General features: G+C 35.6%; 4 protein-coding genes across 4 annotated transcripts; 1 reads left to right on the forward strand and 3 right to left on the reverse strand.

The window, feature by feature from the left end:
* The first annotated feature begins 9,650 nt into the window (after positions 1-9,650).
* LOC114535747 lies at positions 9,651-10,439 on the forward strand. Its single transcript, XM_028557055.1, has 2 exons — positions 9,651-9,833; positions 9,917-10,439. The coding sequence occupies exons 1-2, from the start codon at positions 9,651-9,653 to the stop codon at positions 10,385-10,387; spliced, it is 654 nt and encodes a 217-aa protein (XP_028412856.1). The 3' UTR covers positions 10,388-10,439.
* Positions 10,440-12,448: 2,009 nt separating this feature from the next.
* On the reverse strand, positions 12,449-13,091 carry LOC114535748 (uncharacterized skeletal organic matrix protein 5-like). The gene is made up of 2 exons (XM_028557056.1): positions 13,014-13,091; positions 12,449-12,919 (listed from the first exon to the last, which is right to left on the reverse strand). The coding sequence occupies exons 1-2, from the start codon at positions 13,077-13,079 to the stop codon at positions 12,449-12,451; spliced, it is 537 nt and encodes a 178-aa protein (XP_028412857.1). The 5' UTR covers positions 13,080-13,091.
* A 5,967-nt stretch (positions 13,092-19,058) lies between these two features.
* Positions 19,059-19,737, reverse strand: LOC114535749 (uncharacterized skeletal organic matrix protein 5-like). The gene is made up of 2 exons (XM_028557057.1): positions 19,672-19,737; positions 19,059-19,568 (listed from the first exon to the last, which is right to left on the reverse strand). Exons 1-2 carry the CDS (start codon positions 19,735-19,737, stop codon positions 19,059-19,061), a joined length of 576 nt encoding a protein of 191 aa, XP_028412858.1.
* Positions 19,738-26,046: 6,309 nt separating this feature from the next.
* LOC114535750 (uncharacterized skeletal organic matrix protein 5-like) lies at positions 26,047-26,719 on the reverse strand. The gene is made up of 2 exons (XM_028557058.1): positions 26,654-26,719; positions 26,047-26,550 (listed from the first exon to the last, which is right to left on the reverse strand). Exons 1-2 carry the CDS (start codon positions 26,717-26,719, stop codon positions 26,047-26,049), a joined length of 570 nt encoding a protein of 189 aa, XP_028412859.1.
* Positions 26,720-27,094: the final 375 nt, after the last annotated feature.

The following is a 27,094-nucleotide window of genomic DNA, read 5'->3' on the forward strand; positions in this document are numbered from 1 at the left end:
AATGGCCGAAAAATATATTTACTCAGGCGTCTTGTGGCAAAAATCATTCACTAATCCCTGTCATGCTCTTGATATTCCTATTTTTACAGCTATTTTTATATGCATATCTCTAAACACAATAAAGCTTTGCGTAACAATCCTCCTCACCTAGAATAAGCTGTCCCCAGCTTCGAGTGAGCTATGATGAACTTAAGTGGACTAAATATAATAGTATCATAGATATGTGTGTATATAATATGTTTACAAATTCCCAACTATTCTAATTTTTTTTTTGAGCTCGGCGTGGCTATCACGGGCATATTACCAAATGCCTAATAACTGAGACCATACACATAGTACGTGTTGTTATTCTACGACGACACTACATAATTGATTATACGAGATACAACTGATCTAAATATAATTGACTTATGCCTACATGCACCTCAGGGGTAATCTAACTATAATAATGTCATATAATTATATTAAACACGTCAGAATATAGCAATATTAAACCAAAATTAGTGTGAAAACAAGGGGTGAAAATTTCCTGTTTTCCTGAATGTATGTACCAGGGACTTAAGCGAAATTATAAATTTTGTAGATGCAGTCAGAAAGTGTACCAAAAATTATTCAAACTTCATAAAATATCTTATCATTGCAACAGCGAAAATTGTATTCAGATTCTTGGTTGATCAACTCACATAACAGGAAATTATTATAAAGCTCTTCCGACAAAACATCTCTCCATAATAATAACCTAAACCTATATATACGTCTTAATAATTCTTCAAAATATTTCAACTTATGCAAACAAATTTTATACGTATACTTCTTAAAATAACTGAAACTCATTTTACTTTTTTAAACGTCATGCACGGCAAACCAAACTCCAAAATGTAGGTTTTCATCGACAGTATAAATACCGAGTCTACATAGAGAAAACAAGAATGTGCCTAATATTTAAGCTTTTGGCTTGAAAAAGAATTGTAATCCATTACAACAAGTTTGGGAGAGCCTTGACTGTCCCGGGGGAAGAGAAAAATATATTATCAACGAATGACGCATAACTAAAAGCGTCAGAATTAAATTTATACACTGACCCAAATAAAAACATGCATGCGCTATCCTACGGCAACATGTTTAATCAGCATGCTGAGTGTACCTAAGGAATTTTAGTTGAACCGCTATATACTCTCGTGTTTAATATTATCACACATAAACAAACAAATGATAAACATATACGTGTAACATGAGAATGACAAAAACTTATATTATACAAATCTTAAAATGCGTCCAGTTTCATGTCCATAATACAAGCATTCTGACCATCAGGAAGGATCCGGGAAACTCTGATATTTCAACGTTCTAAACCATGAATGTACACGACCACGGAGGCTTCCATTGGTGCCTCTTTGGCTGGATCTTCGACATAGCCAACACGTTCGGATAGAGAGAGTACATGTCGTATTGGACTGCAGACTGAGGGCAAAACGACTGTAGTTTCGATTGTAGTTCGAGGGAAGTGTAGAGGTTGTGGACAGCTGTCTTGAAGAGACATCCAAAACGTGAAACAAGGTCTAGCGTTGCCATAAGTAGAAGTATGGATGAATACAGAACGTGCGTTTCCTTCGAACCAGTCATCAGGTCGCTTCAGCACCCGTTTCTAAGCAATGTTTGTAATATTGATTGTTCTGACTTCTTCTGAGTATATAGTAGACTGATTGAGTTCCCGAACGTTTTGTAAGGCCGATCCTCCACCAAATTGTTATAAGATTTTAATTCTTCTATGCACGAGGTAGGAGATCTTTACAATGGTTTACTAAAGTTCACTAATGTTCTCTTCTTTCTCCGTTCTTTTCTTCTCTTCTGATTATTCGTCCTTTCGGATCTCGTTGTTTTCTGTTCTTGTCTTCTTCGTCAGTTCTGTCGTTGAGCTTCCTAACGTTTCATAAGTTAATCTTTACTCCGTCAGTCCACTGAAGGTTGGGGTGTTGTGCACGCCCTTTTATAGTAACGGTTGAGGGAAACTTGCAGACGTCATCAACCAGAGTGGGCTGATCCTTATCCAACCAATCAGCGTTGTAAGTTAGAAATGTGGGTTGGTCTTAGAAGCTCGTTCCAGCTCTCATATCTTGTTTGTTTAAGGCGTTGTCGCACTAGTCGAGTTGGTCTTCTGCTCAATCGATCAATACTTAAAAATGTTCACAACTTAAATTATTCATCATCAACAACTAGTAAAATATACCAACAATACGTCTGTGAACAATATCTTTTAACTTAAACTATTTTCACTCTTATTTTATCGAATTGAACTTTTGATGACGTAATCTATTACATGCTTGACCGAGCAACATTTTTAACACAATTGATTGACATATGAACTTGAATGGCCTACAGCACGCACACTTTTTTAAAGAATGCGACCATTAAGATAAGTGAAGACTTAAGACTGTTTATCCAGGTATTAGTTCTTATTTAATCCCACGATATGTCATACATGAAAGGGAAAGGCGATTAATGTTTGCTAATGGCCGAAAAATATATTTACTCAGGCATCTTGTGGCAAAAATCATTCACTAATCCCTGTCATGCTCTTGATATTCCTATTTTTACAGCTATTTTTATATGCATATCTCTAAACACAATAAAGCTTTGCGTAACAAAACTTCAATCACACGAATTAGACTTCAAACACGATTTAGGCCATAATTTGTTGTTAATTTACTTACGGCGTGGACACTCTTTTAAGAGGCAATTTTGTTAATACGTGGTTTAAATAATTAAAATCGAAATTTGCCCTTTGTTGTAATATATATTTTAACTGAGAAACTAGTTTATTTTGTAGTGAGATGATTGGCAAGCTTCTTTCTCCGTCATGAGTTGTGTTGCAAATTAACGCCATGCTGTCTAATAAACGATCCTATTAGTTTCAAGCATTTTTTTTCATTTACAAATTTATCACATTGAATTCGAAACATTGAATTTGTATTGATCATGCATATGTAACTACTGTTTAAAATACACGGATGACAAGACAGACAGTTCAAACTTTAAACACACGAATTACACGAAGAATTTTTAGTAAACTACAAACGGTTTATCTAAATGAGTGATTATAATGGACGCACCTTTGAAATACTTAATTAAAATCAAATTTGCATTTTGTCAGCATATCATACATATACATATAAATTTCAATGATTCAGTTTCTATCTTTACTAAAGCGGAAGTTTAGTTTAAATGCTGTGGAACTAGATTTTCTTGTATTAACATGCATGACAAGTTTCTTAGGTGAGTCGATCATCAAAATCATTTTTGAGTTGTTCTTAAAATTAACAACGCTAGCTGAAAATCGACCCCGTAATAATCAACTGTGCGTAATATAGTTTGTCATACCGATCCTGAAATAATTGTGGCAACGTGCACTTTGTCGGCACATCATATTTTAAACATTTAGACACTGACTTAGTTCAAATGCTGTGGAACTAGTTTATATTGTATATTAAGATGATTGACAAGCTTCTTTCTTGTTCAATTTGTGTTAGAAATTAACACTGCTGCCTGATAAACGATCTTGTTACGTTCAAGTTAGGCAATCGAGTTTTACTTGTGCTTACTATAGATCGTCATACATCCATCACATTTTAACTTTGAAATATGAATGTATACACTACATTATATGGGAATACGGACGATTGACATTTAAACCTCGATACATGAAATAGGCCGTAAATTATTAGCAATTTACCACAGGTATACATCTAAAAAGTTAACAAATGAAAAGCCTTCATGAGTTTATTTCGTTTGACCTAAGTGCATGGTTGAAGTATAATTAAAATTTAAAATTCACGATATCGCCATCTTAGCTATATTTTGAATATTTAGTTGTCATCTGTAATAAAAAGAATTAAAAGTTTGATATACCACCAGGCTTCCTTTGAGTGTAAATATTAGCAAAGTAACCACGTCCAAAAGAAAGTATAATGATATTCTCTGTTTATATCCAACTGTTTGTGCAAATGTCATATAATTATTGACTGCAATAGTTCGGGTCAATTTGTGCGTTTTATTATCATACAACTACATGTTCTAATAACACAGCTATAATTATATAGTATTTATAGGCTATTATACAAACGTAATTATTATGCTGATATCAATTTATATTATCAGTCATGGTGAAAGGTGCTGGGTGTATATATTATATTACCTGTATTAACAATCAAAGCCTTTTTTGTGATGATATTTTTGAAAGGCCTAGAATTTACATGCTACAATATTTTAATGTCTCTGAAATGTCACCGTTTATGCTAATTCGTTACTTTGAATATATAAATGATGAACCTACAATCACGTACAAATTATATGCAAAAAATTGTCGCGTTTTTACAACCCATAGGTTATCTTAATATTGACTAGAAGATAGCGTTCTATTTTACTGGTTGATTAGTGAACGAGAATGTATCCAAACGTCGCCAAATTCTTATTACCGTTATCGGGTCCGTGGTTAGCAACATTTCCACAAGTCCTTCCAGTGGACCTTGCTCCATAGCCAATCCAAGAATCACATGTATTACAATCTTCCTGTTCATTGGCTACGAGTCCAATTCGCATTCGGTTTCCATTCGCAATTTGTATATTATTAAACCCTTCCATGTTACAGTTCCTCTGAAGTGACGAGTCCGCAATTAGAGATTTCCATGCTGCTCTACCAGCGGTCGTTGCCCTAAATTGGCCGTCCGCAATCACACTGTACAGTGAACTTGCAGTGTAGTTGAAGCTCATCCATTTTCTGTCTCTGTTATACAACATACCCAGACAAATCTTTGTGAACGGAGTATTCCAATACGAAGCCAACTTGCTTTCTTTCTCTGTCAGTTCTTCCAAACCATCTTGTGCTGCGTATGTCTCTTTGTTTGTCCACAGAGAAGAATGATAGTTAGATGTATTCTGTAAAGTTGAAAGTTGTTTAAAACTAAAAGCTTTAACTATTGTTACAAATTGATTGATTAGAAGTGAATACGCACTACACTCTTTATGACTACAATCTAACCTTAGTCCCATCAAGCTTCATCACTAGTGTCCAGCCTCCAACCCCACATTCTGGGATATCTGTCATGTGACAATATACCTTATATGGTGGTGAGGAATGATTCTTCTGCAAGGTGTAGACACCATTGGGCAATGATCTAGACATAAAAAATTTCTTAATAAATGTGTAATAAAGGTTGAAATTCATTGACTGCAATAGATTTTTATCCACCAGTATATATATATCTATCTTTTTAACTTACGTATTCTTGGCAAACAGTTCTTTGCAAGATTGTGGAAAAGCCTACAAAAAATGACAAGAATATATTCGTTTCGACCCATTGAACCGCGAATATTTCTTTTTTATTTAAAACTGATTTGTCGACTCTCGACCGTTTATCGTTCTGTTCTAGATCTCTAAATTAATTTTGTAAATCAGAGAGCATTTGTAATGCTTCAACCACCGAAATTGCATGTACTTACCCTTAGTGGCGTAACTAGAACGATCATTGGGAGGGGGGTGTGATATTCATTTATTCAGTTCTGCCCTACGAATTTCTTTGTAAGTGCAATGGCTTACAATAGAAATCCATCGAGCAGAACTGAATACCCCTGCTCACCCTAGTCCTATTAGGATTTGTCAACTCGTAGTAATCAAAATCTTTGTGCCGAAGAAAAGCTTTTTCTGGCATCTCTGAAGCAATATCTTGAAGGAATTCACAATTTTTTTCTGAGTTTGAGCATTTTTTGAAATTAGTAGATCTGCACGCTTCGTTATCACGGGCACAAAAGTAAATGCATTCTACTCCCGTTCCTGCCTGGACTTTTTCTATCACTTCGCTGTTTAAACGACGACCTTTGGAATAGTAAAAAAAGAAGGTAAACGTACATTATGAATTATGATGCTAACGAAAATTGTTGATTTTTCTAATCGAAACTTTTCGTAGTCGTATAGCACAGGAGGAAGTAATAAAAACATGGTTAAATATTTATGAAGTTGTCTCGCTAATGTAGTCCGTGTGCTTCGCAAGTGAAGAACTAGACGTTCATGTAGAATCCAATTAACAAAGTGAGAGGTCATTGTGAAATTGCAGTTTAGTTAATAAATGTGACACGAATATTTGAGTGTTGTCCAGAAATAGTGCAACATATGTACTCGTAACTAATAATTTTCTGATATCGCAATCCCTAAATAAAGCCCCTTAAAGTTCCTTTATGAAATACCATGGTCTCTTTATAGCTTTCAACTTCAGCCAGGAGAAGCCTAGCCAAATTCATATTAGAGACGGGAAATTCGTTCTAATGTGAATTTAGCCGTTTTGACGGGGTCCAATTTGGACGAGAGACTCGTCTTAAAGACCCGTCGCATTTAGACGGAAAATGAAACGAGTTTCTGAAATATAAACACGGTCAAGGACGGAACAAGGCTAACGGAAAACAAACAAAATTATATCGTAATTATCACGGTACCCTTTTTAGCATTACCCGACCCATCACACGTATAAATTTACCCATCCCTATTCATATTTAGACGGGTTTTTACCATCAAATTTCCAGTCTAAGATGAGTTTCCCGTCTCTAATATGAATTCGGCTACTCGCGCAGCTTAAGAGACAAGGTTTGCTTCCACGCAGCGATTTGTATTCTACCAGTTGCTTTTAAGAAATTATTAGGATTCACAGATATAACTGTATTGTTGGCAATGTGAAAGCAAAATTATAAATATTTTTCAATACGCACCTTCATTTGGTCCTTGAAAGCAAAAATCAAAACCATAACCAAACGTTTGGAGATTCAGGAATATCAGCAACGAAAGACTGACTTTGACGAATGCACGAAGCAAACGTCTTGTTCGCAAAATCAATTCCATATTCACTGTTTGCTTTTGTTGGCCAAAAAGTAACATTCCTCCTCAAATTGTTATAGACTCCAACAGGAAGACCTATTCTGACACTGGGTGTGCCTGTCTGACAACAAGAACGAAGCCTTGTTAATGCGAAGTTTCATCTGCGTCAGTTAAATACGCGACACAATTGTTTTCTTTTTCAAATTATTGTCGCTATAACATATGACACTAAGTGAACAAAATTTATTCATTCGTACTTTATTCGTTCAGATAATTAAACAGCGGGCTTTTAGAGGTGAAAAATCAACAAATGAAGATACGTTAATAAAGTTATTAAGACATGCATATAGCTTTATAATATGCTTACCCAAAACTTGAAAACTACAGCTGTTAAGCGAACTTATTTCGTAGCTTTTACGAATAACAGCGAATTATTGCAAACTAATATACTGAAATAAATGTAGCTAGCGTGATAAATGCATGTTCGTATAAATATATTCTGCATGTGTAATTCATTTAAATGTTTACAAATAATGTGCACGATTGTGTTGAACCAAATGTTCTTTCAAATTGTTTCGTAAATTTCAGGGCTTAAATAGGCTTCTTCGATATTGCATGCACATGGTTTGAACATCAAATTATGAGGTCGCCGAAAACCACACAAAACCCACCCCAATATATGTTGGTCACGTGATTGATATTTAGGTATTTATGAATATATGGACAGGACAAACTTTTGGACAACCATTGTATGTATGCAGAGTCAGAGTGTCTCAGTAAATATATTTCATGGTTTGTGACATTGTGCTAAATATATATAGGTGGTTTAAATAAGTAAAATCTAATTATTGCGATGTCTGTATATAATCATATGTTTCAAAAATTGGCAGTTTTGAAGTTTAAATGCTGTGGCGATGTTAAAAATCTTTGTAGATTTCTCGACTGTTGACAATGTCTTTCTTGAGCCGTCTGAGAAATTTAAAACGCTGGCTGAAAAAGGTCCATTTTACGTTCAAGCTAGGCCACTCGAGTTTCACCTGTGCTTACACGAAAAATTCATACAAGTTGCTTTAATATTGCATGCAATTTTTTTCATTTACAAGCATATCATATTGCAACTTTAAATTTTGTATTCATCATGCTATAATAATACACCCATGGACAGACAGACAGTTGAAACATTAAACACACGAATTAGATCGTAAATTGTTATTACTGAAATTACTAAGGGTTTATCTAAATGAGTGAAAAAAGTAAAAACACCTTTATTTACAACATATCACATTGCAATTTATGACAAGACGACTCAGACTTCAAACACGTATGCGAACTTTGCCATATATTATTGGTTTTTACTAACGGTTCAACTAAATAAGTTATAAAGTTAGCATTCTTAGAAAAGAAACAACTTTTCACTTTGTCGGCATATTATTTATATTGCAAATTTTTAATTGTTGACTCAGTTCAAATGCTGTGAGACTTCTTTATCTTGTAGCAAGATGATTGCCAAGCTTCTTCTCTTTCGTGCAGTGCATAAACCCCATTCAAGAGGCTATTTCGTTTGACCTCATAGCTGCTAAAATAATTAAAAACTAAATTTCATGATCTCAGCATCTCATATTTTAAATAGTTAGTTGCTTTATGTCTATACTAAAGTGGAAAGTTATTACCACCACGCTTCCTTAGTGTGTAAATATTAGCAAAATATTCACGTTTGGAAGAAGTTATAAAGATATTCTCGGTTTTATATCCAACTGTTTGTACAAATGTCATATAATTATTGCCGGCGATAGTTGGGGTGAATTTGTATTGAAAATACACCTATCATGAATACTTCAGTATATTTATTTCATCGTGAAAGCGCCACTCTCTGCAACACTGTTTTCGACTATTTTGATAGCTTTTTTATTTAGCTAATGATATTACGAGAATATCATCATTTTTTTTAAGATTACAGAAACTGTATTTACTGTTGGACAGGGTATTGTGGCGTAGCTCTGGGAAACAGGAAACCTTAAGGCCCTGTCACACTGTTGCGTATGATAGGAACGTATGAGTCGCGTATAAAGATCATTTCATTCATTTTTATACGCACGAAAAAGTCTGTAAAAATAGGACATTTTGCATAAAATTAACTTATTAAACGTATGAGTATCGTATGAGTAGCCTGTCGCTGGCGTATGCCAGCGTATGAATAGCTTACGAGAAGCGTTTGAAATGCGCATGTCAAGCATACCAATGGCGTTTCACAGACTTTAATCGTATATAAGCGGCAGTATTTTCACACGGCTCCATTCGAGAAAATGTCAAACCTACAGTGAAAAAAGAAGACATCGTGGCAAATAAGAAGACATCATCTACCCGCGGACGAAGAAAAGGAAAGAGGACTCCATCATCAGCCGTTGCCAAAGCTGACGAACAACGTGTTTGTGCACCTGCAGATGCAGTTGAACCACCTGATGATGATGCACTTATTCCTGAGACATCTTTAAATAATGCGCGACATGTTCCTGAGCTCTCAAAGTCCCCAACACAACCTTCCCAAGACTCCATAATTCATCGGCTTTATCATCTGAAACCATTGATGACTTCACTTCCTTCCGGCGGGCTGATAGCAAGGAGAAAAATAAGAGGAAGAGGGCGAAAAAAAACCCTACAACCTCAGCGCCACAGAAGAGGAGCTGATGCTGGAGTTTATCATGGACAATCCTGTGCTGTGGAATGTGAAAATGACAGATTATAGGCGAAAAGACAAGAAAGAGAAGATCTGGGAAGAGCAAGCATACATCAGATGAATAAGACTGTTGACATCCTCAAGGGCTGGTTCAGATCGCTGCGCGACACCAATACGCGCCTTGACAAAAAGAAAAGCGGGGATAGTGCTCCAAACCTGACTAAGAGAGAACAGTGGATCCTCTCAAAGTTTGCCTTCCTGAAGACTGTCACTCGCCACCGACCGGAGCCCATGCAGAGTGTAAGTATACAACCATATTACCTTAGCAACATGATAACCAAGTAATTTGAGACAATTTCCACATGATATTTTTGGTTTTTTAGGTGAAGGAAACCATCCAGCTTCACAGAGGAGATCTCAATGCTGCCGAGAGCGCCTGCGCTGATATGCAGGATGTCTTAGATGAAGTCACTCCAATACCATCATCTACCGCTGGAAGGTCCCACAAGCGACCTCAGGACACAGAGAGTGACGTCCTTGAGACTCTACAGAAGAGAGTTGCTGAGTCTGGCACCATCCTCAAAGACATCTACAAAGCTAAACAACAGCCCATTACAGCACGAAGTGTCTTTGCAAATTATGTTAAAGAGAGCCTTTTGACTATGTCCAAGTCCAAGTACAAGAAGGCAAGGTCCTCCATCAATAGGTTATTGTCTGAACTCATGGATGAGGACAGCGATGATGAATTTCCAAGTGCAATGGCGGCTCCATCTATCAAAGTGAACCAACAAGGGATCCCTTCTCAACCACCCCACGATTTGCACCCCACTACAAAGTCACCCGAACATTACTAGTCTTTCAGGATTTCGAGACATCATGGAATCTACTGATGATATTGGATTTCAGGATGAGGTTCTCAACCTTAACCACCAACGTGAAAGAAGTATTGACTATAGACCACGGCGGCTGTATGGCTTCATCATTGTCTCTCGGAGGGCAAAGGCATCGTCACCTACAAAGAAGTAGGGGACACTCTGATAGTCTTTGGTAAAGCATCGGGGATGGGGAATCCTATAGTTCCGTCTTCTGTTAATTCTTGATTTCAGAGTTGTTGTAGATCTGTGCGTCCGATGATGACCCTTTACCACCGAGGTCTACCCAGATGAATTTATAATCTGCGTCTACAAGGCCCATGAGTACAACAGAGTAGAATCCCTTTTAGTTGAAATATTGGGATCCACTTTTTGGTGGACATTTGCAGGCAATGTGCTTTCCATCTATAGCACCACATGTATGGGGGAAGTTCCACCTCTTGAGGAACTTATCAGATATGGCACGCCATCCCTCTGGCGTGGTAGGGCAGGTCATTACTTCGGACATGTATTCGTCGATGATGGCTTGGCAAACCTCTCTGACAATAAGTGACTGGGTGTTGTGGGGGACCCTCCATCCGTACTTCATGGCTGAATACGTGCTTCCAGAGGCAAGGTGTCGCAAAGTCAAAGAGAGCTTCAGCCCAGGCTCCAGGGGTCGCCTATACCAGGTATGTTTCTTGGTGATCCTGCAGGGACTCACTCTTGCTAGAAGCTCATCAAACATCTCGGGGACCATCCGCATAAAGTTCTTGAAACATCGCGTATCCTCGCTTCGGAGTTCCACCAGAAGTTGGTCGTAAATGCCAAACTACCTTCGCCTTCCGATCCATAATCTCATCCATACCTCACGTCTTTTTCTTTTTCTTTTTCTACTTTTCCTTCTGTTATTTTCTATGTGACGAATCGTCAAAGCTATGAGATCAAACTGGTATTCAAGAACAGCTAACTCCATTCTTTATCCTCGAAGGTACAAGATGATATGAAGGCATCCAACATAAATATATATTATACAAAAATGACATGCTATAATATATATACCCTTTCTCGTAACGTTTGCAATACGCTGAAGATACGACGACCAGGCGTTAACTATACGCTAATTGTACGGTAAATGCGTTATTTAATCGTCAGTCATACGCTAAGCCCTCTATAGACGTTAAACATACGTCACACATAAGTTAGACCTTCGTTACTGATGCGCTATCAACACGTTAGTTGTACGGCACACTTACTCATTTGCGTATGATTAGCGTACTCAACCTATTAGTACAGTACATTTAGCGTCCTTCTGCCGTATTCAGCGTATGACTAGCTTATCTTTACCGTATAAACCATACGTCCAAACACGCACAAGATTTTTAAGCATGCTTAAAAAAAATTTTCTTCCTCGGCGTATATCAGCGTATGTGACCGTGCTTGGAACGTGTATAACTTACGCACGACGTACCACCAACATATTTCAGCGTATTCCGGCGTATGCGTAATATTTATCATACGCTGCCATACGCTAATGCGATACGCAACAGTGTGACAGGGCCTTTACCACGCCACATTCAGAGGAAAATACATATATTATGATAAAATATATTTAGAGGCGATCCGGCAGAAAAATTACTTTTGTGCTTTTATTTTAATAACACAGATACAGTAGTTTATAGACCATTATAAGCCTTAGTAATAATTATGCTGATATAAATTTATATTATCAGTCACATAGTCTAAGTGATGGGGAGAGCCTGGGTGCTGCGTCCATAAAATATTTTACGTGCATTACCAATGGAAACTTTATTTGTGATGATATTTTTGGAACGCCTAGAATTAGCGTGCTACAATGTTTTAAATGTGCATATAATGTCACTGTTTATGTATGCAAACTCGTAATCTTTGACTATACAAATGCTGGAATATATTTCTACGATATATTTCGATCTGCCAATATTGAATACACGCGTACAAACTATGCAAGAAATTGTCACGTTTTTACAACCCATAAGTTAACTTAATCATGACTGGAAGGTAGCGTTTTATTTTACTGGTTGATCATTGAACGAGAATGTATCCAAACGTCAAATCGTGATTCCTCCAATAAACATTTCCACAAATCTTTTCATTGATCTGTGTTCCATAGCCAATCCAAGAATCACACGTACGGCAATCGTTCTCGTTATTGGCAAAAAGTCCAATTCGCATTTTGGAAAGTACATTAAACCCTTCTCTGTTGCAGTTTTTCTGAAGTGACGAGTCCACGATCAGGGATTTCCATGCTGCTCTACCAGCGGTCGTTGCCCTGAATTGTCCGTCCGCGATCACACTGTACAGCGAAGTTGCGGTGTAGTCGAAGGTCATCCATTTTCTCGTATTCTTATACGACATACCCAGGCAAATCTTTGTGAACGGAGTATTCCAATACGAAGCCAACTTGCTTTCTTTCTCTGTCAATCCTTCCAGACCATCTTGTGCTGCGTATGTCTCTTTGTTTGTCCACAGGGAAGAAAGATACAAAAATGTATTCTGTTTAAAATTGAAAGTTGTTTAAAGATTAGAAGATTAGAAGTTTAAGATTAGAAGTGAACACACACTATACTCTTTACGACTACAATCTAACCTTAGTCCCATTAAGTTTCATCACTAGCGTCCAACCTCCAGCGCCACATCCTGGGATATCTGTCATGTGACAATATACCTTATATGGTGGTGAGGAATGATTCTGCTGCAAGGTGTAGACACCATTGGGCAATGATCTAGATAGGCAACTGATATTAAATACTTATGCGGTGTGCCTAGAAGCTAATTTATTTATATTGTGATATCACCGTTCAAAATTACAAGGAAATGGCTATATGATAGATATGGTTATAAAAAATTCTGCTGGAATAAAGGTTGAAATCCACTGACTGTATATATTAGACCTTCGCGTCCACCTGTATATCTTTGACTTACGTATTCCTGCCAAACAATTCCGTGCAAGATTGAGGAAAAGCGTTTTGTTGTTTTTCTAAAAACATAAATATACAATATAGGAGGGGGTGTTTTCATTTTGGTCGCTATAACCTCAAAAAATTTAATTACCTGAAAAAATATTATTTTCTTGCTTTAACCCAACCTAAAAAGCGACAAGAATAATTCTTCACATGGACCCATAAAAGCAACAGTGGCGTACCGTCAAACAATTTTGTGGGACGGTACTACAATTTGCCGTCTCTAAAGCTGGTTTTCTACTAGCGATGTATTTTGCGTGAGGCGAATTTATTTTTTTAGATTTGAGCAATTTGTTCCAGATGGTTGCAGTTGAGAGCTCTGAAATAAAAGTAAAATGTCGCTTCACGCGAAAATTATCGTTATATATAGTGGAAAATGGGCTCAAGACGATGTCAATAGACACTTTAAGACCTCATTTTGCAATTAGCTTCTCCGATATTGGTGCTATTGTCGGTAGTCGTTGATGAGTGAAATGCTTATTTATTACTCTGAAAATTCGCCTCGGTTTTGTTTTTTTTTGTTGTTTTTTTTTTGTTTTTTTATATTATTTTTCGTCATCGCAAGTCTGAAATGGCGCGAAATGTGTATGTAACCGTATTTATCTACGTCCCAGTCCTATCTCCCAAGAGTTGTGGTGTACACCTTTCCGATGCGCGATTCGATTTCGCTCGCATAATACGGCAATTCCTCCAAGAGGAACAAATAAACCGTTGTTTTCATGCTGTTCGATTAAGTTTAGATTGAATTGGGGTAAGAATATATTTAATACTTGTAGATTCTGGTCCTATTTTAATAGTATGGCTGCTATTTCGCCGTTTAACAAGATGATGTGGTCGTGTATGGGCGCGTTGACACGTCGTAGTTTGCACAGGATTGAAGATTTGATATAACTATATAAGCGCGAATTTCAAAGGCAAAGTGTAAGACAAAGCAAATGTATCATGCCGTTTATTTACATTTTTGAACAATTGAACTTCTATACTTTTTAAAGTACGATAGGTTCAATAGGTTCGCAACTCGCAACTGAAACATATGTACTAAATGCGAATATGAACTGTATTGTTTATGTTCAGAAGCTCTTTATTAAAGACTGGCACGTGCGCCGGAGTTAACGCCAGAACAGGCGTCTTGTTTTTAATAGAACCAGGCTTAAGTTATAAAAGTTATACGTAATATCGTAAAAACGTAATATCAAAGCCTAAAGACGGTTTTCCCTTACGTCCTCTTGCGAAGCGCGCTCTGTTTTTAAACCCATCACGCCCGCATTAGCAGATTTTCAAAGGCTGTTTCGCCCGCGGAAAAAGCGAATAAAATGCATGAAACAGCCTTAAATTACCTGACAAAAAGAACGTTCGTCTGAAGATGTGTTTTATCGCTCAATTTAATTTATTTAAGTTCTAGGTAACAATTCATCGGTTATGCGAGTTAATCTATAGCTCATCATCATCTATTTAACTTCATTTCTATCTCCTGTATGCATAATGTAGTAATTCACATGAAAAAGAGCCGAATATAAATTTTACTGTCAGTTGGAATTACTGTATTTTACCCTTTGCCTATTTTATTACGGTATTTCAAAATTAAGAATCGCAGTGTTTTAAAATTCAATTTCGAAGCAAGAACTACGATAATTCGATGACGACACTAATTTTGCTTTAGCTGTCAGGGTATTGAATGGCCGAAATACTCCGTTCTTTCTTTGTGGAAGAAATTTCCACCATTTATCTGTAAGAAACACTCTATATATTTACTTGTTTCATCGAGTGATAATCTTTCCATGAGAAACTAATCTATTCTATACCGTGCATGTCCGTCGTCATAACCGCATAATATATGTAAAAAATTCATGTTAATGCTTACTGGTTTTATTATGACAAGATGATTGAATTCATCGTTTGTCTTCTCATTATCATCGGTTGTTGCTTCCATTGTCCTTTCGTTGAGTTCACACCGTCCTTTATCTTCACCCGAAGTTTTGTAGTTCGCTGACGCACATGATCCATGACGAGCGCAAAGCAAGCCACATTCAAACTCGGACTTTGCTTGTTTTGTTTCGATGACATGATTCGCCAAGTATTTTTGCTTATTTTTTCGAAAAACAGCTTGCTCTATGCATTCGCCCAGGACAAACACGAGAAACAGCAGAGAAATTGTTGAAAGGACACTCATTGCAAGGCAGGTTGACCGTTTTGAACGCACAGTCATAAAAAAGATAGTTTATACAGTCGAACAATTGGCGGTTAATCAAAAGAAACTCTTAAGTGGCTTTTCATTTAAGGGATAGGCTAAATGTAAGTGTTGCTAAAGATTTATAGTGAAATTTACACAGTGTTAATGGACCTTATGCGCTATAGATTAATTTTAGATCTGAGCGGCAAGGAGAAAAATATATATTACCATATAGCTATAAAAAGAGCGTACAAAGATTAGTATAATTGCAAAGATTAGTCGCGAACTTTTGTAAAAATGTGGAAAATATTTGCCGCACAAAGTAGGCAAATTTTGTATATTTTTTACGTGCAGTATTTATACGGGCAGAAATGCGTGTAACTAATTTAGTACACACACTCCGGCCGTAATAGAAAATTGTACAAATATATACAAAATTTGCAACTTCGCACAACTAAATTCCCTATACTATAAAACATTTCGTATGCAAAATTTAATTTACTTAAATTTACAAATTTTAATGAATGCTCTTTCCGAAAATTTCATTTTTACCGCCTGGCTAAAAATTGATCTATAGAGCACATAAGCTCCATTATATCTTAATTATGTTAGTTACTAGTTACTATCTTCAAAGAAGAACAGTATACACATATATATATATATATATATATATATATATATATATATATATATATATATATATATATATATATATATTTGTTTAGTTTACGTTGATTATGTTGGGGAGTAATTGTATTTCAGTTGAATATTTTTGCTAATCAAGTTGCGTGCAGTTTCTTAATAAGTTGTAAGTGTAAATAAGTGTTTATCCACACTAAAATCGCACATAAAATCCGAGCAAAAATTGCGAGTGTAAACGGGCCTTGAAACATTTCTCAGGCAAACTTGGCAATTTTACTAATTTGAGTACCTATGTTTTTTCCGAAAATTTCCTTTTTACTGCCTGCATGAATAAAAAATTGATCTACATTGCGTATAAGCTCCAATATATCTTAGCTAAAATTATGATAGTTACTTATATTCAAAGAAGAACAGTATAGCTGGGGAAAGATACGTTGATCACTGTTCGGGAAATAACATTTTAGTTAAATTTTTTTTGTTGCAAGTTGGGTTATAGTTTCTTATTTCTTAATAAGTTGTGTTTATAGTGTTTATAAACTCACTTTAATTAAATTTCTTGGCAAATACTCAGTACCCCGATGTCCGAAACATGTCAACAATAACTTGAAAGAAACGACCGTGCTCCTCTAAAGCGGCTAACAATTGTTACTTTGAGAATTGACAAAATTTTTCAATTCGTACTCTGGATATATTTCATGGTTTGCGACAATTGTGTTAACTATAGACGGTTTAAATATGTTAAAATCAAATTATCATGATGTCTGCGTACATGAGTAAAATATTTCGTTAGTATATCTTTGCAAAAGCGGCAGTTTAGTTTAATTAAATGCAGTCATTGTTGCATGCAATTTTTTTCATTTACAAGCATATCACATTGTAAGCTTCAATTTTATATTTACCGATGGCAAGACAGACAGTTCAAACATCAATCACACGAATTAGACTTCGAACACGATTTAGCCCATAAATTGTTGTTAATTTACTTACGGCGTGGACACTCTTTTAGGAGGCAATTTTGTTAATACGTGGTTTAAATAATTAAAATCGAAATTTGCCCTTTGTTGCCATATTATATTTTAAATGCTGTGAAACTAGTTTATTTTGTTGTGAGATGATTGACAAGCTTCTTTCTCCGTCATGGGTTGTGTTCCAAATTAACGCGACGCTGCCTGATAAACGATTCTGCTAATTTCAAGGTGCAAGCAATTTCTGCATTTACAAACTTATCACATTGCATTAGAAATTTACTTTGAATTTGTATTTATCATGCATATGTAAATAACTACTGTTTAAAATACACCATGGGAAGACAGACAGACAAGAATTACAAGAACAATTTTTAGTAAACTACAAACGTTTTATCTAAATGAGTGATTATAATGGAGGCTCCTTTGAAACTACTTAAAATCAAATTTGCATTTTTCCAGCATATCATGCATATACATATTTCTTAAAATTAACAACGCTAGCTGAAAATCGACCCGACCGAGTCCTAACTGTGCATGTTATAAATTGTCCAACATCCTGAATTAATTGTTGCAACGTGCCTTCGTTTAAAACATATCACATTAAATAACTTATAATAAGTCAGCTCAAACTGCAAACACACGACTGATTAGGCCATGTAAATTCTTGGTAATTTTCTAACGGTTCGTCTGAATACGTCAATAAACAGTCTTTCAAGAGGCCATTTTCTTAATACATGGTTTAAATAATTAAAAACAAATTTGCACTTTGTCGGCACATCATATTTTAAACATTTAGACGCTGACTTAGTTCAAATGCTGTGGAACTAGCTTATATTGTATAGTAAGATTATTGACAAGCTTCTTTCTTGTTCAATTTGTGTTAGAAATTAACACTGCCGCCTGATAAACGGTCTTGTTACGTTCAAGCTAAGGCAATCGAGTTTTACCCGTGCTTACTATATAGATCGTCTTACATCCATCACATTTTAACTTTGAAATATGAATGTATACACTACATTATATGGGAATACGGACGATTGACATTTAAACCTCGATACATGAAATAGGCCGTAAATTATTAGCAATTTACCACAGGTATATAACTAAAAAGTTAACAAATGAAAAGCCATCATGAGTTTATTTCGTTTGACCTAAGTCCATGGTTGAAGCAATTAAAATTTAAATTTCACGATATCGCCATCTTAGCTATATTTTGAATATTTAGTTTGCAATGTGTACTAAAAAGAATTAAAAGTTTGATATACCCCCAAGCTTCCTTTGAGTGTGAATATTAGCAAAGTAACCACGTCCAAAAGAAAGTATAATGATATTCTCTGGTTTGTATCCAGCTGTTTGTGCAAATGTCATATAATTATTGACTGCGATAGTTCGGGTCAATTTGTATTGAAAATACACCTATCATGAATACTTGAGTATATTTGATTTCATTGCGTAAGCGCCACTTTCTGCAACGTAATTTCGAAAGAGACTTTAAAAATTACTTATGTGCGTTTATTTTTATACAACTACTTATTCTAATAACACAGATATAATTATATAGTATTTATAGACCATTATACAGGCGTAATTATTATGCTGATATAAAGTTATATTATCAGTCATGGTAGAAGGTGCTGGGTGTATATATTATATTACCTGTATTAGCAATCAAAGCCTTATTTGTGACGATATTTTTGGAAGGCCTAGAATTAACATGCTATAATATTTTAATATCTCTGAATTGTCACCGTTTATGCTAATTCGTTACTTTGAATATATAAATGCTGAACCTACAATCACGTACAAATTATATGCAAGAAATTGTCACGTTTTTACAACCCATAAGTTATCTTAATATTGACTAGAAGATAGCGTTCTATTTTACTGGTTGATTAATGAACAAGAATGTATCCAAACGTCGCCAAATTTTTATCATCGTTATCGGCGAAGAACCTAGCAACATTTCCACAAGTCCATCCAGTGGACCTTGCTCCATAGCCAATCCAAGAATCACACGTATAACAATCTTTCTGTTCATTGGCTACGAGTCCAATTCGCATTTCGATTTCATTCGCATCTAGATCTTGTATATTATTAAACCCCTCCCTGTTGCAGTTTCTCTGAAGTGACGAGTCCGCGATCAGAGATTTCCATGCTGCTCTGCCAGCGGTCGTTGCCCTGAATTGGCCGTCTGCGATCACACTGTACAGCGAACTTCCGGTGTGGTTGAAACTCATCCATTTTGTGGCTCCGTTATACGACATACCCAGGCAAATCTTTGTGAAGGGAGTATTCCAATACGAAGCCAACTTGCTTTCTTTTTCTGTCAATCCTTCCAGACCATCTTGTACTGCGTATGTCTCTTTGATTGTCCACAGGGAAGAACCATACATGAATGTTTTCTGTAAAATTGAAAGTTGTTTAAAACTAAAAGTGTTAACTATTGTTACAAATTGATTGATGAGAAGTGAACACGCACTATACTCCTTACGACTACAATCTAACCTTAGTCCCATTAAGCTTCATCACTAGTGTCCAACCTCCAACGCCACATCCTGGGATATCTGTCATGTGACAATATACCTTATATAGTGGTGAGGAATGATTCTTCTGCAAGATGTAGACACCATTGAGCAATGATCTAGATATCCGTACAATAGTAAATACTTACGTCGTTTGCTACAAGCTAAGATAACTTATTATATGTGTATAGAGATTTATTCATGTACAGATGAAATAAAATGGGAATAACTATAGAATACCCCACCACATGTAAGTGTTGTTTTCCTGTGGCTACCTGGCAACATACATGCGAACATCTCTTCCTTATTCCTATACCAACACGACTACATGGCTACATGGCTACGTGACTACATGGCTACATGGCTACATGGCTACATGGCTACATGGCTACATGCGTGGCTACATGGCTACATGGCTACACAGCTACATCGCTACGTGACTACATGGCTACGTGACTACATGGCTACATGGCTACATGGCTACATGGCTACATGGCTACATGCGTGGCTACATGGCTACATAGCTACATCGCTACGTGGCTACGTGGCTACGTGCCTAATGGCTACTTGCCTACATGCATGGCTATATGGCTACTTGGCTACATGGCTACTTGACCACTTGGTGACCCTAACCCTAATCCTAACCCTAACCCTAACCTCCAACCCCTTACGTAATTAAAATTCCGATACTTACTAATTCTGCACAAAACCATTAAAATACCGAAATATTAAAAATACAATCTTCTCAAAATAGAACCTTAATTCCAATAATTAGCTAACTTCTATTATTTAACGTCCTATAAAACAACCAGTTGAATTACTTTAACTTAAACGCAGTGTTACTCACTAAAAAGCCTCCTAAACAAGCACCTTCAAACTTTAAATACCGTACAACCCTAAATGTAACCAAAAATATATACACGTAGCCACGTAGCCACGTAGCCAGTTTACATAGTACTCTCGCATGCGGGGTATTCTATAGTTGTACCATAAAATGTATATTTCATGATGAAATAAAAATCGTACTTCGCTGTGTAAATTGATAATAATTGTAATTTGATTGGACGTACGATGTTTTTCACGTGTGAAAAAATGCCATACACGGCTTTTGATTGGACGTACGATATTCTTCACACGTGAAAAATTGTCTTATGTCATTTTGGCGGCAATTTGTTTACATTTTCTTTCAAGATGGCGTCGAAATATAGGAGTGAGATTCAAAACATAATTCTTATATTCAAGATATTTTCACATTTAGCTCATTCTCAAATCTATAGGAAAGAATATCTAACTTCTATTGAACAAAATTACAAAGAAACTGAACGGTAATAAATATGTTTTGATGCATAAAATTTCGATTTTTGTTGCTCTCTGTGTTTTTGTATATTAAAAGCGTGTCGTTGTCAAATTTATCTCTATACACATTTAATAAACAAATTACTTCATGGTTGGCTCGTTTGTACGATTTTTATTATGAACTCGTTTTGAAGGATTGCAAACTCACTCGTTCGTTTTGCGATTCTTCACAACTCGTGCATAAAAATCCTACTTACTCGCCAACCACGACTGTAATATCACCATCGAAAATTACAAGGGTATGGCTATATGATCGATAGTGTTATGAAAAGTTCTGCTGGAATGAAGGTTGAATTCGAAATTAATTGACTGTATTAGACTTTTATCCTCGAGTATAAGTATAACTTACGTATTCTTGACAAACAATTCCGTGCAAGATTGAGGAAAGGTGTTTTGTTGTTCTCCTAAAAACATAAATATACAATATACCGGAGCGTTGTTTTCATTTCGGACGCAATAACATCAAACATTTTAATTTTACCTGGCAAAATATTTTTTTCCGGCTTTAGCCAAATCTAAAAGGCGACAAGAATAAATTCTTCACACGTCAACCTTTGTGGTAGTATACCGTCCCACAAATGCTGCCCCCTAACGCTGGTTTTCCACCAGCAATATTTTTCGAGCGAAGCGAATTATTCCATTTTGATTTGAGCAGTTTGTTGAGATGGTTGCAGTTGAGAGCTCTGACACATAAGTAAAATAACGCTTCACGCAAAATTATCGCTATATAGTGGAAAACCAGCTTAAGACGGTGTAAATAGACACTTTGAGACGTTGGAGGCAAACGGCAAACTAAAATTCATATTCGTCATTTTGGAATTAGCTATATCGATATTGGGAAATTTAGACTAGACATTATAATTGAAACATCAAATGTGAACTAAAATTTAGGGTTTACTTTAAAGTTGTCCGCGCTATTGCTATTCTCGGTAATCATTGATGCTTAGTTATTTCTAATGAATTTTCTTGCTCACGGGCCACAAACACTACGTCGCCGACTGTCGGTGACATAGTTAGAACCAGACTTAAGTTATAAGAGTTATACGTAATAGAATAAAAACGTAATATCAAAGCTTAAAGGCTGTTTTCCCTTACGACCTCTTGCGAAGCGCGCTCTGTTTTTCAACCCATCACGCCCGCATGAGCAGATTTTCAAAGGCTGCTTCGCCCGCGGACAAAGCGAATGAAATGCATGAAACAGCCTTAAGTTACCTGACAAATTTTCAAGGAAACGTTCGTTTTAAAAGACGCGATTTACATATCGATGAAGGTTGACTGTGTAAGCCGGGTCTGAAGATGTGTTTTATCACTCAATTTAATTTATTTCAGTTCTAGGTAATAAGTTATTGTATAAAAATCCATTTTGGAAGCAAGAACTGTCTACGATAATTGACGACATTTGCTTTATCTGGAAGGGTATTGAATGGTCCAAATACTCCGTTCTTTCTTTGCGAAAGAAATTTCGGGCAGTTATTGCCAAGAAACACTTTATATAGTTGTTTCATAGTTTCAAACTAAAATCTATTCTACCGTACATATCCGTCGTCAAAACCACATAATATATGTAAAAAATTTATGCTTATGTACTTACTGGTTTTATTATGACAAGATGGTTGAATTCAAAGTTGATTTCTTCATCATCATCGTCTTTATTTGTCTTATTGTTGAGTTCACAGCGGCCTTTACCGAAACCAGAAGTTTTGTAGTTGATTGACGCACATGATTCATGACGAGCGCAAAGCAAACCACATTCAAACTCGAACTCTGCTTGTTTTGTTTCGATGACATGATTCGCCAAGTATTTTTGCTTATTTTTTCGAAAAACAACTTGCTCTGTGCATTCGCCCATGACAAACACGAGAAACAGCAGAGAAATTCTTGAAAGGACACTCATTGCAAGGCAGATTGACCGTTTTGAACGAACAGTCATAAAAAGGAAAATTTATACAGTCGAACAATTGGCGGTTAATCAAAAGAAACTCTTAAGTGGCTTTTCATTTAAGGGATGGGCTAAATATAAGTGTCATTTATAGTGAAATTTACATATTTACAATATATAGCGAAATTTACACAATGTTAATGGACCTGATATGCGCTATAGTTTAATTTTAGATCTGAGCCGCAAGGAGAAAAATATATATTACCATAGCTAAAAAGAGCGTACAAAAATTAGTATAATTGGAAAGTTTAGTCGCGAACTTTTGTAAAAATATTGTGAAAAATGTTCGCCGTGCGAAGCGGGCAAATTAATTTCATTTTAGTTTATTTTTGTATTTATACGTGCAGAAATGTGTAACTAATTTAGTGCAAATACTCCAGCCATAATAGAAAAGTGTACAAAATTTGCATCTTCGCACAACTACATTCCCAATACTATAAGACATTTCCCAGGTAAATTTTAATTTTGTTCAGATTTACAAATCTTGATGTATGCTCTTTCCGAAAATTTCTTTTTTACCGCCCGCATAAATAAAAAAATTGATCTACATAGCGTATAAGCTCCAATACATCTTATAGCTAAAATTATGATAGTTACTTATATTCAAAGAAGAACCGTATAGCTGGGGAAAGATAGATAGATTGATCACTGTTCGGGAAATAACATTTTAGTTGAATTTTTTTGGTTGCAAGTTAGGTTATAGTTTCTTATTTCTTTCTAAGTTGTATATATATGTATATAGTGTTTATAAACTCACTTTAATTCTTGGCAAATGCTATAACTTCGATGTCCGAGATATATCAACAATAACTTGAAAGAAACGACCGTGCTCCCCTAAAGCGGCTAACAATTCTTACTTTCTGAATTGACAAAATTTTTCAACTCGTACTCTGAATATATTATAGTCATGGTTTGCAAAAATTGTGTTTACTATATACCGGTGGTTTAAATAAGTTAAAAGCAATGTACATGCATGTGTATATAAAATTTTTCGTTAGTATCTTTGCAAAAATGGCGGTGTAGTTTAATTAAATGCTGTCATTGTTGCATGCAATTTTCCATTCATTGTTGCATGCATTCATTTACAAGCATATCACATTGTAAGCTTCAATTTTATATTTATCTTGGTAGAATAATACACCGATGGCAAGACAGACAGTTCATGAATTATACGGAAAATTTTTATTAAACTACAAACCTTTTATCTAAATGAGTGATTATAATGGAGCTCCTTTGAAATACTTAAAATCAAATTTGCATTTTGTTAGCCATCATGCATATACATATTTATTTCAATGATTCAGTTTCTATTTTTACCAAAGCGGAAGTTTAGTTTTAAATGCTGCGGAACAAGTTTTCTTCCATTAACATGATTGACAAGTTTCTAAGATGAATCGACCATCAAAATTATTCTTGAAATCGACCCGTCCGAGTCTCAACTGTACTTAATATAGTTTGTCATACATCCTGAATTATTTGTGGCAACGTTTCTTCATTTACAACAAAAATATTACATTATATAACTTATGATAAATCAGCTCAAACTGCAAACACACGACTGATTAGGCCATATAAATTCTTGGTAATTTTCTAACGGTTCGTCTGAATACGTCAATAAACAATGTTTCAAGAGGCCATTTTCTTAATGCATGGTTTAAATAATTAAAAACAAATTTGCACTTTGTCGGCACATCATATTTTAAACATTTAGACGCTGACTTAGTTCAAATGCTGTGGAACTAGTTTATCTTGTATAGTAAGATGATTGACAAGCTTCTTTCTCGTTCAATTTGTGTTAGAAATGAACACTTCTGCCAGATAAACGATCTTGCCGCCATTACGTTCAAGCTAAGGCGCTTGAGTTTTACCTGTGCTTAGTATAGAACGTCATACATCCTGAAGTCATTGTTGTAAAATTTCTATTTACAACACTTCACCGGCTTTTAAATTTGAATGTATTCACTACATTATATGGGAATACGGACGATTGACATTTAAACCTCGATACATGAAATAGGCCGTAAATTATTAGTAATTTACCACAGGTATGCATCTAAAAAGTTACCAAATGAGAAGCCTTCATGAGTTTATTTCGTTTGACCTAAGTCTTAAAGTAGTTGAAGTAATTAACATTTAAAATTCACGATATCGCCATCTTAGCTATATTTTGAATATTTAGTTGCTATCTGTACTAAAAAGAATTAAAAGTTTGATATACCACTAGGCTTCCTTTGAGTGTAAATATTAGCAAAGTAACCACATCCAATAAAAAGTAAAATGATATTCTCTGGTTTGTATCCAACTGTTTGTGCAAATGTCAAATAATCATTGACTGGGATAGTTCGGGTCAATTTGTATTGAAAATACACCTATCATGAATATGCTTCAGTATATTTGATTTCATCGCGTAAGCGCCACTTTCTGCAACGTAATTTCGAAAGAGACTTTAAAAATTACTTATGTGCGTTTATTTTCATAGAACTGCATATTCTAATAACACAAATATAATTATACAGGGTGTCTCAAAAAAAAAAGCAACCAGTTAAATATGCAAGAATATTAATATTATTTGGGTTTGCACCACAGTTCAGCTAAAATGACTTTTAGCATTTTAAATGAAGGGTTAAGAGCCATTTTCAATTTCCAGAGGTGCTTATATCTATTGTGCTTTAGAGCTGTATTAATGTCTTGCATATTTAAGTGGTTGCGTTATTTTTGAGACACCCTGTATGGTTTTAAAGGCCATTATACAGACGTAATTATTATGCTGATATCAATTTATATTATCAGTCATGGTAAAAGGTGCTGGGTGTATATATTATATTACCTGTATTAACAATCAAAGCCTTATTTGTGATGATATTTTTGAAAGGCCTAGAATTTACATGCTACAATAATTTAATGTCTCTGAAATGTCACCGTTTATGCTAATTCGTTACTTTGAATATATAAATGCTGAACCTACAATCACGTACAAATTATATTCAAGAAATTATCACACTTTTACAACCCATAAGTTATCTTAATATTGAGTAGAAGATTGCGTGCTATTTTACTGGTTGATTATTGAACGAGAATGTATCCAAACGTCGCCAAATTTTTATTACTGTTATCGCCGCCGTGCCTAGCAACATTTCCACAAGTCCATCCAGTGGACCTTGCTCCATAGCCAATCCAAGAATCACACGAATTACAATCTTCCTGTTCATTGGCTGCGAGTCCAATTCGCATTTGGATTTTAGTCGTCTTGTGTATATTATTAAACCCTTCCCTGTTGCAGTTTTTCTGAAGTGACGAGTCCGCGATCAGAGATTTCCATGCTGCCCTTCCAGCGGTCGTTCCCCTAAAATGGCCGTCTGCGATCACACTGTACAGCGAAGTTGCAGTGTAGTTGAAGCTCATCCATTTTGTGTCTCCGTTATACGACATACCCAGGCAAATCTTTGTGAACGGAGTATTCCAATACGAAGCCAACTTGCTTTCTTTCTCCGTCAATCCTTCCAGACCATCTTGTACTGCGTATGTCTCTTTGTTTGTCCACAGGGAAGAACGATAGATAAATGTATTCTGTAAAATTGAAAGTTGTTTAAAACTAAAAGTGTTAACTATTATTACAAATTGATTGATTAGAAGTGAACACACACTATACTCTTTACGACTACAATCTAACCTTAGTCCCATTAAGCTTCATCACTAGGGTCCAACCTCCAACGCCACATCCTGGGATGTCTGTCATGTGACAATATACCTTATATGGTGGTGAGGAATTATTCTTCTGCAAGGTGTAAGCACCATTGAGCAATGATCTAGATATCCGTACAATAGTAAATACTTACGTCGTTTGCTACAAGCTAAAATAATTTATTATATGTGTATAGAGATTTATGCACCGAAAAATGATGAAATAAAAGTCGTATTTCACTGTGTAAATTCATTTTATGTAATTTGACTGGACGTACGATGTTTCTCACGTGTGAAAAAAGCCATACACGGCTTTTGATTGGACGTACGATATTCTTCACACGTAAAAAATTGTCGTATGTCATTTTGGCGGCAATTTGTTTACATTTTCTTTCAAGATGGCGTCGAAATATAGGAGTGAGATTCAAAA

Source organism: Dendronephthya gigantea, unplaced genomic scaffold (genome assembly GCF_004324835.1).
Source record: "Dendronephthya gigantea isolate DGI-Jeju-01 unplaced genomic scaffold, DenGig_1.0 000123F, whole genome shotgun sequence".
Lineage (NCBI taxonomy): Eukaryota > Metazoa > Cnidaria > Anthozoa > Malacalcyonacea > Nephtheidae > Dendronephthya > Dendronephthya gigantea.

What these genes read in the sequence shown, in the direction of transcription:
- LOC114535747 (XM_028557055.1), top strand. Translation starts at nt 9,651, where the DNA reads ATGAATAAGACTGTTGACATCCTCAAGGGCTGGTTCAGATCGCTGCGC. An exon ending in GACCGGAGCCCATGCAGAGT is followed by an intron (nt 9,834 to 9,916) that starts GTAAGTATACAA and finishes TTGGTTTTTTAG; the next exon opens with GTGAAGGAAACCATCCAGCT.
- LOC114535750 (XM_028557058.1), bottom strand. Translation starts at nt 26,719, where the DNA reads ATGACAGACATCCCAGGATGTGGCGTTGGAGGTTGGACCCTAGTGATG. An exon ending in TGAAGCTTAATGGGACTAAG is followed by an intron (nt 26,551 to 26,653) that starts GTTAGATTGTAG and finishes TCAATTTTACAG; the next exon opens with AATACATTTATCTATCGTTC.
- LOC114535749 (XM_028557057.1), bottom strand. Translation starts at nt 19,737, where the DNA reads ATGACAGATATCCCAGGATGTGGCGTTGGAGGTTGGACACTAGTGATG. An exon ending in TGAAGCTTAATGGGACTAAG is followed by an intron (nt 19,569 to 19,671) that starts GTTAGATTGTAG and finishes TCAATTTTACAG; the next exon opens with AAAACATTCATGTATGGTTC.
- LOC114535748 (XM_028557056.1), bottom strand. Translation starts at nt 13,079, where the DNA reads ATGACAGATATCCCAGGATGTGGCGCTGGAGGTTGGACGCTAGTGATG. An exon ending in TGAAACTTAATGGGACTAAG is followed by an intron (nt 12,920 to 13,013) that starts GTTAGATTGTAG and finishes AATTTTAAACAG; the next exon opens with AATACATTTTTGTATCTTTC.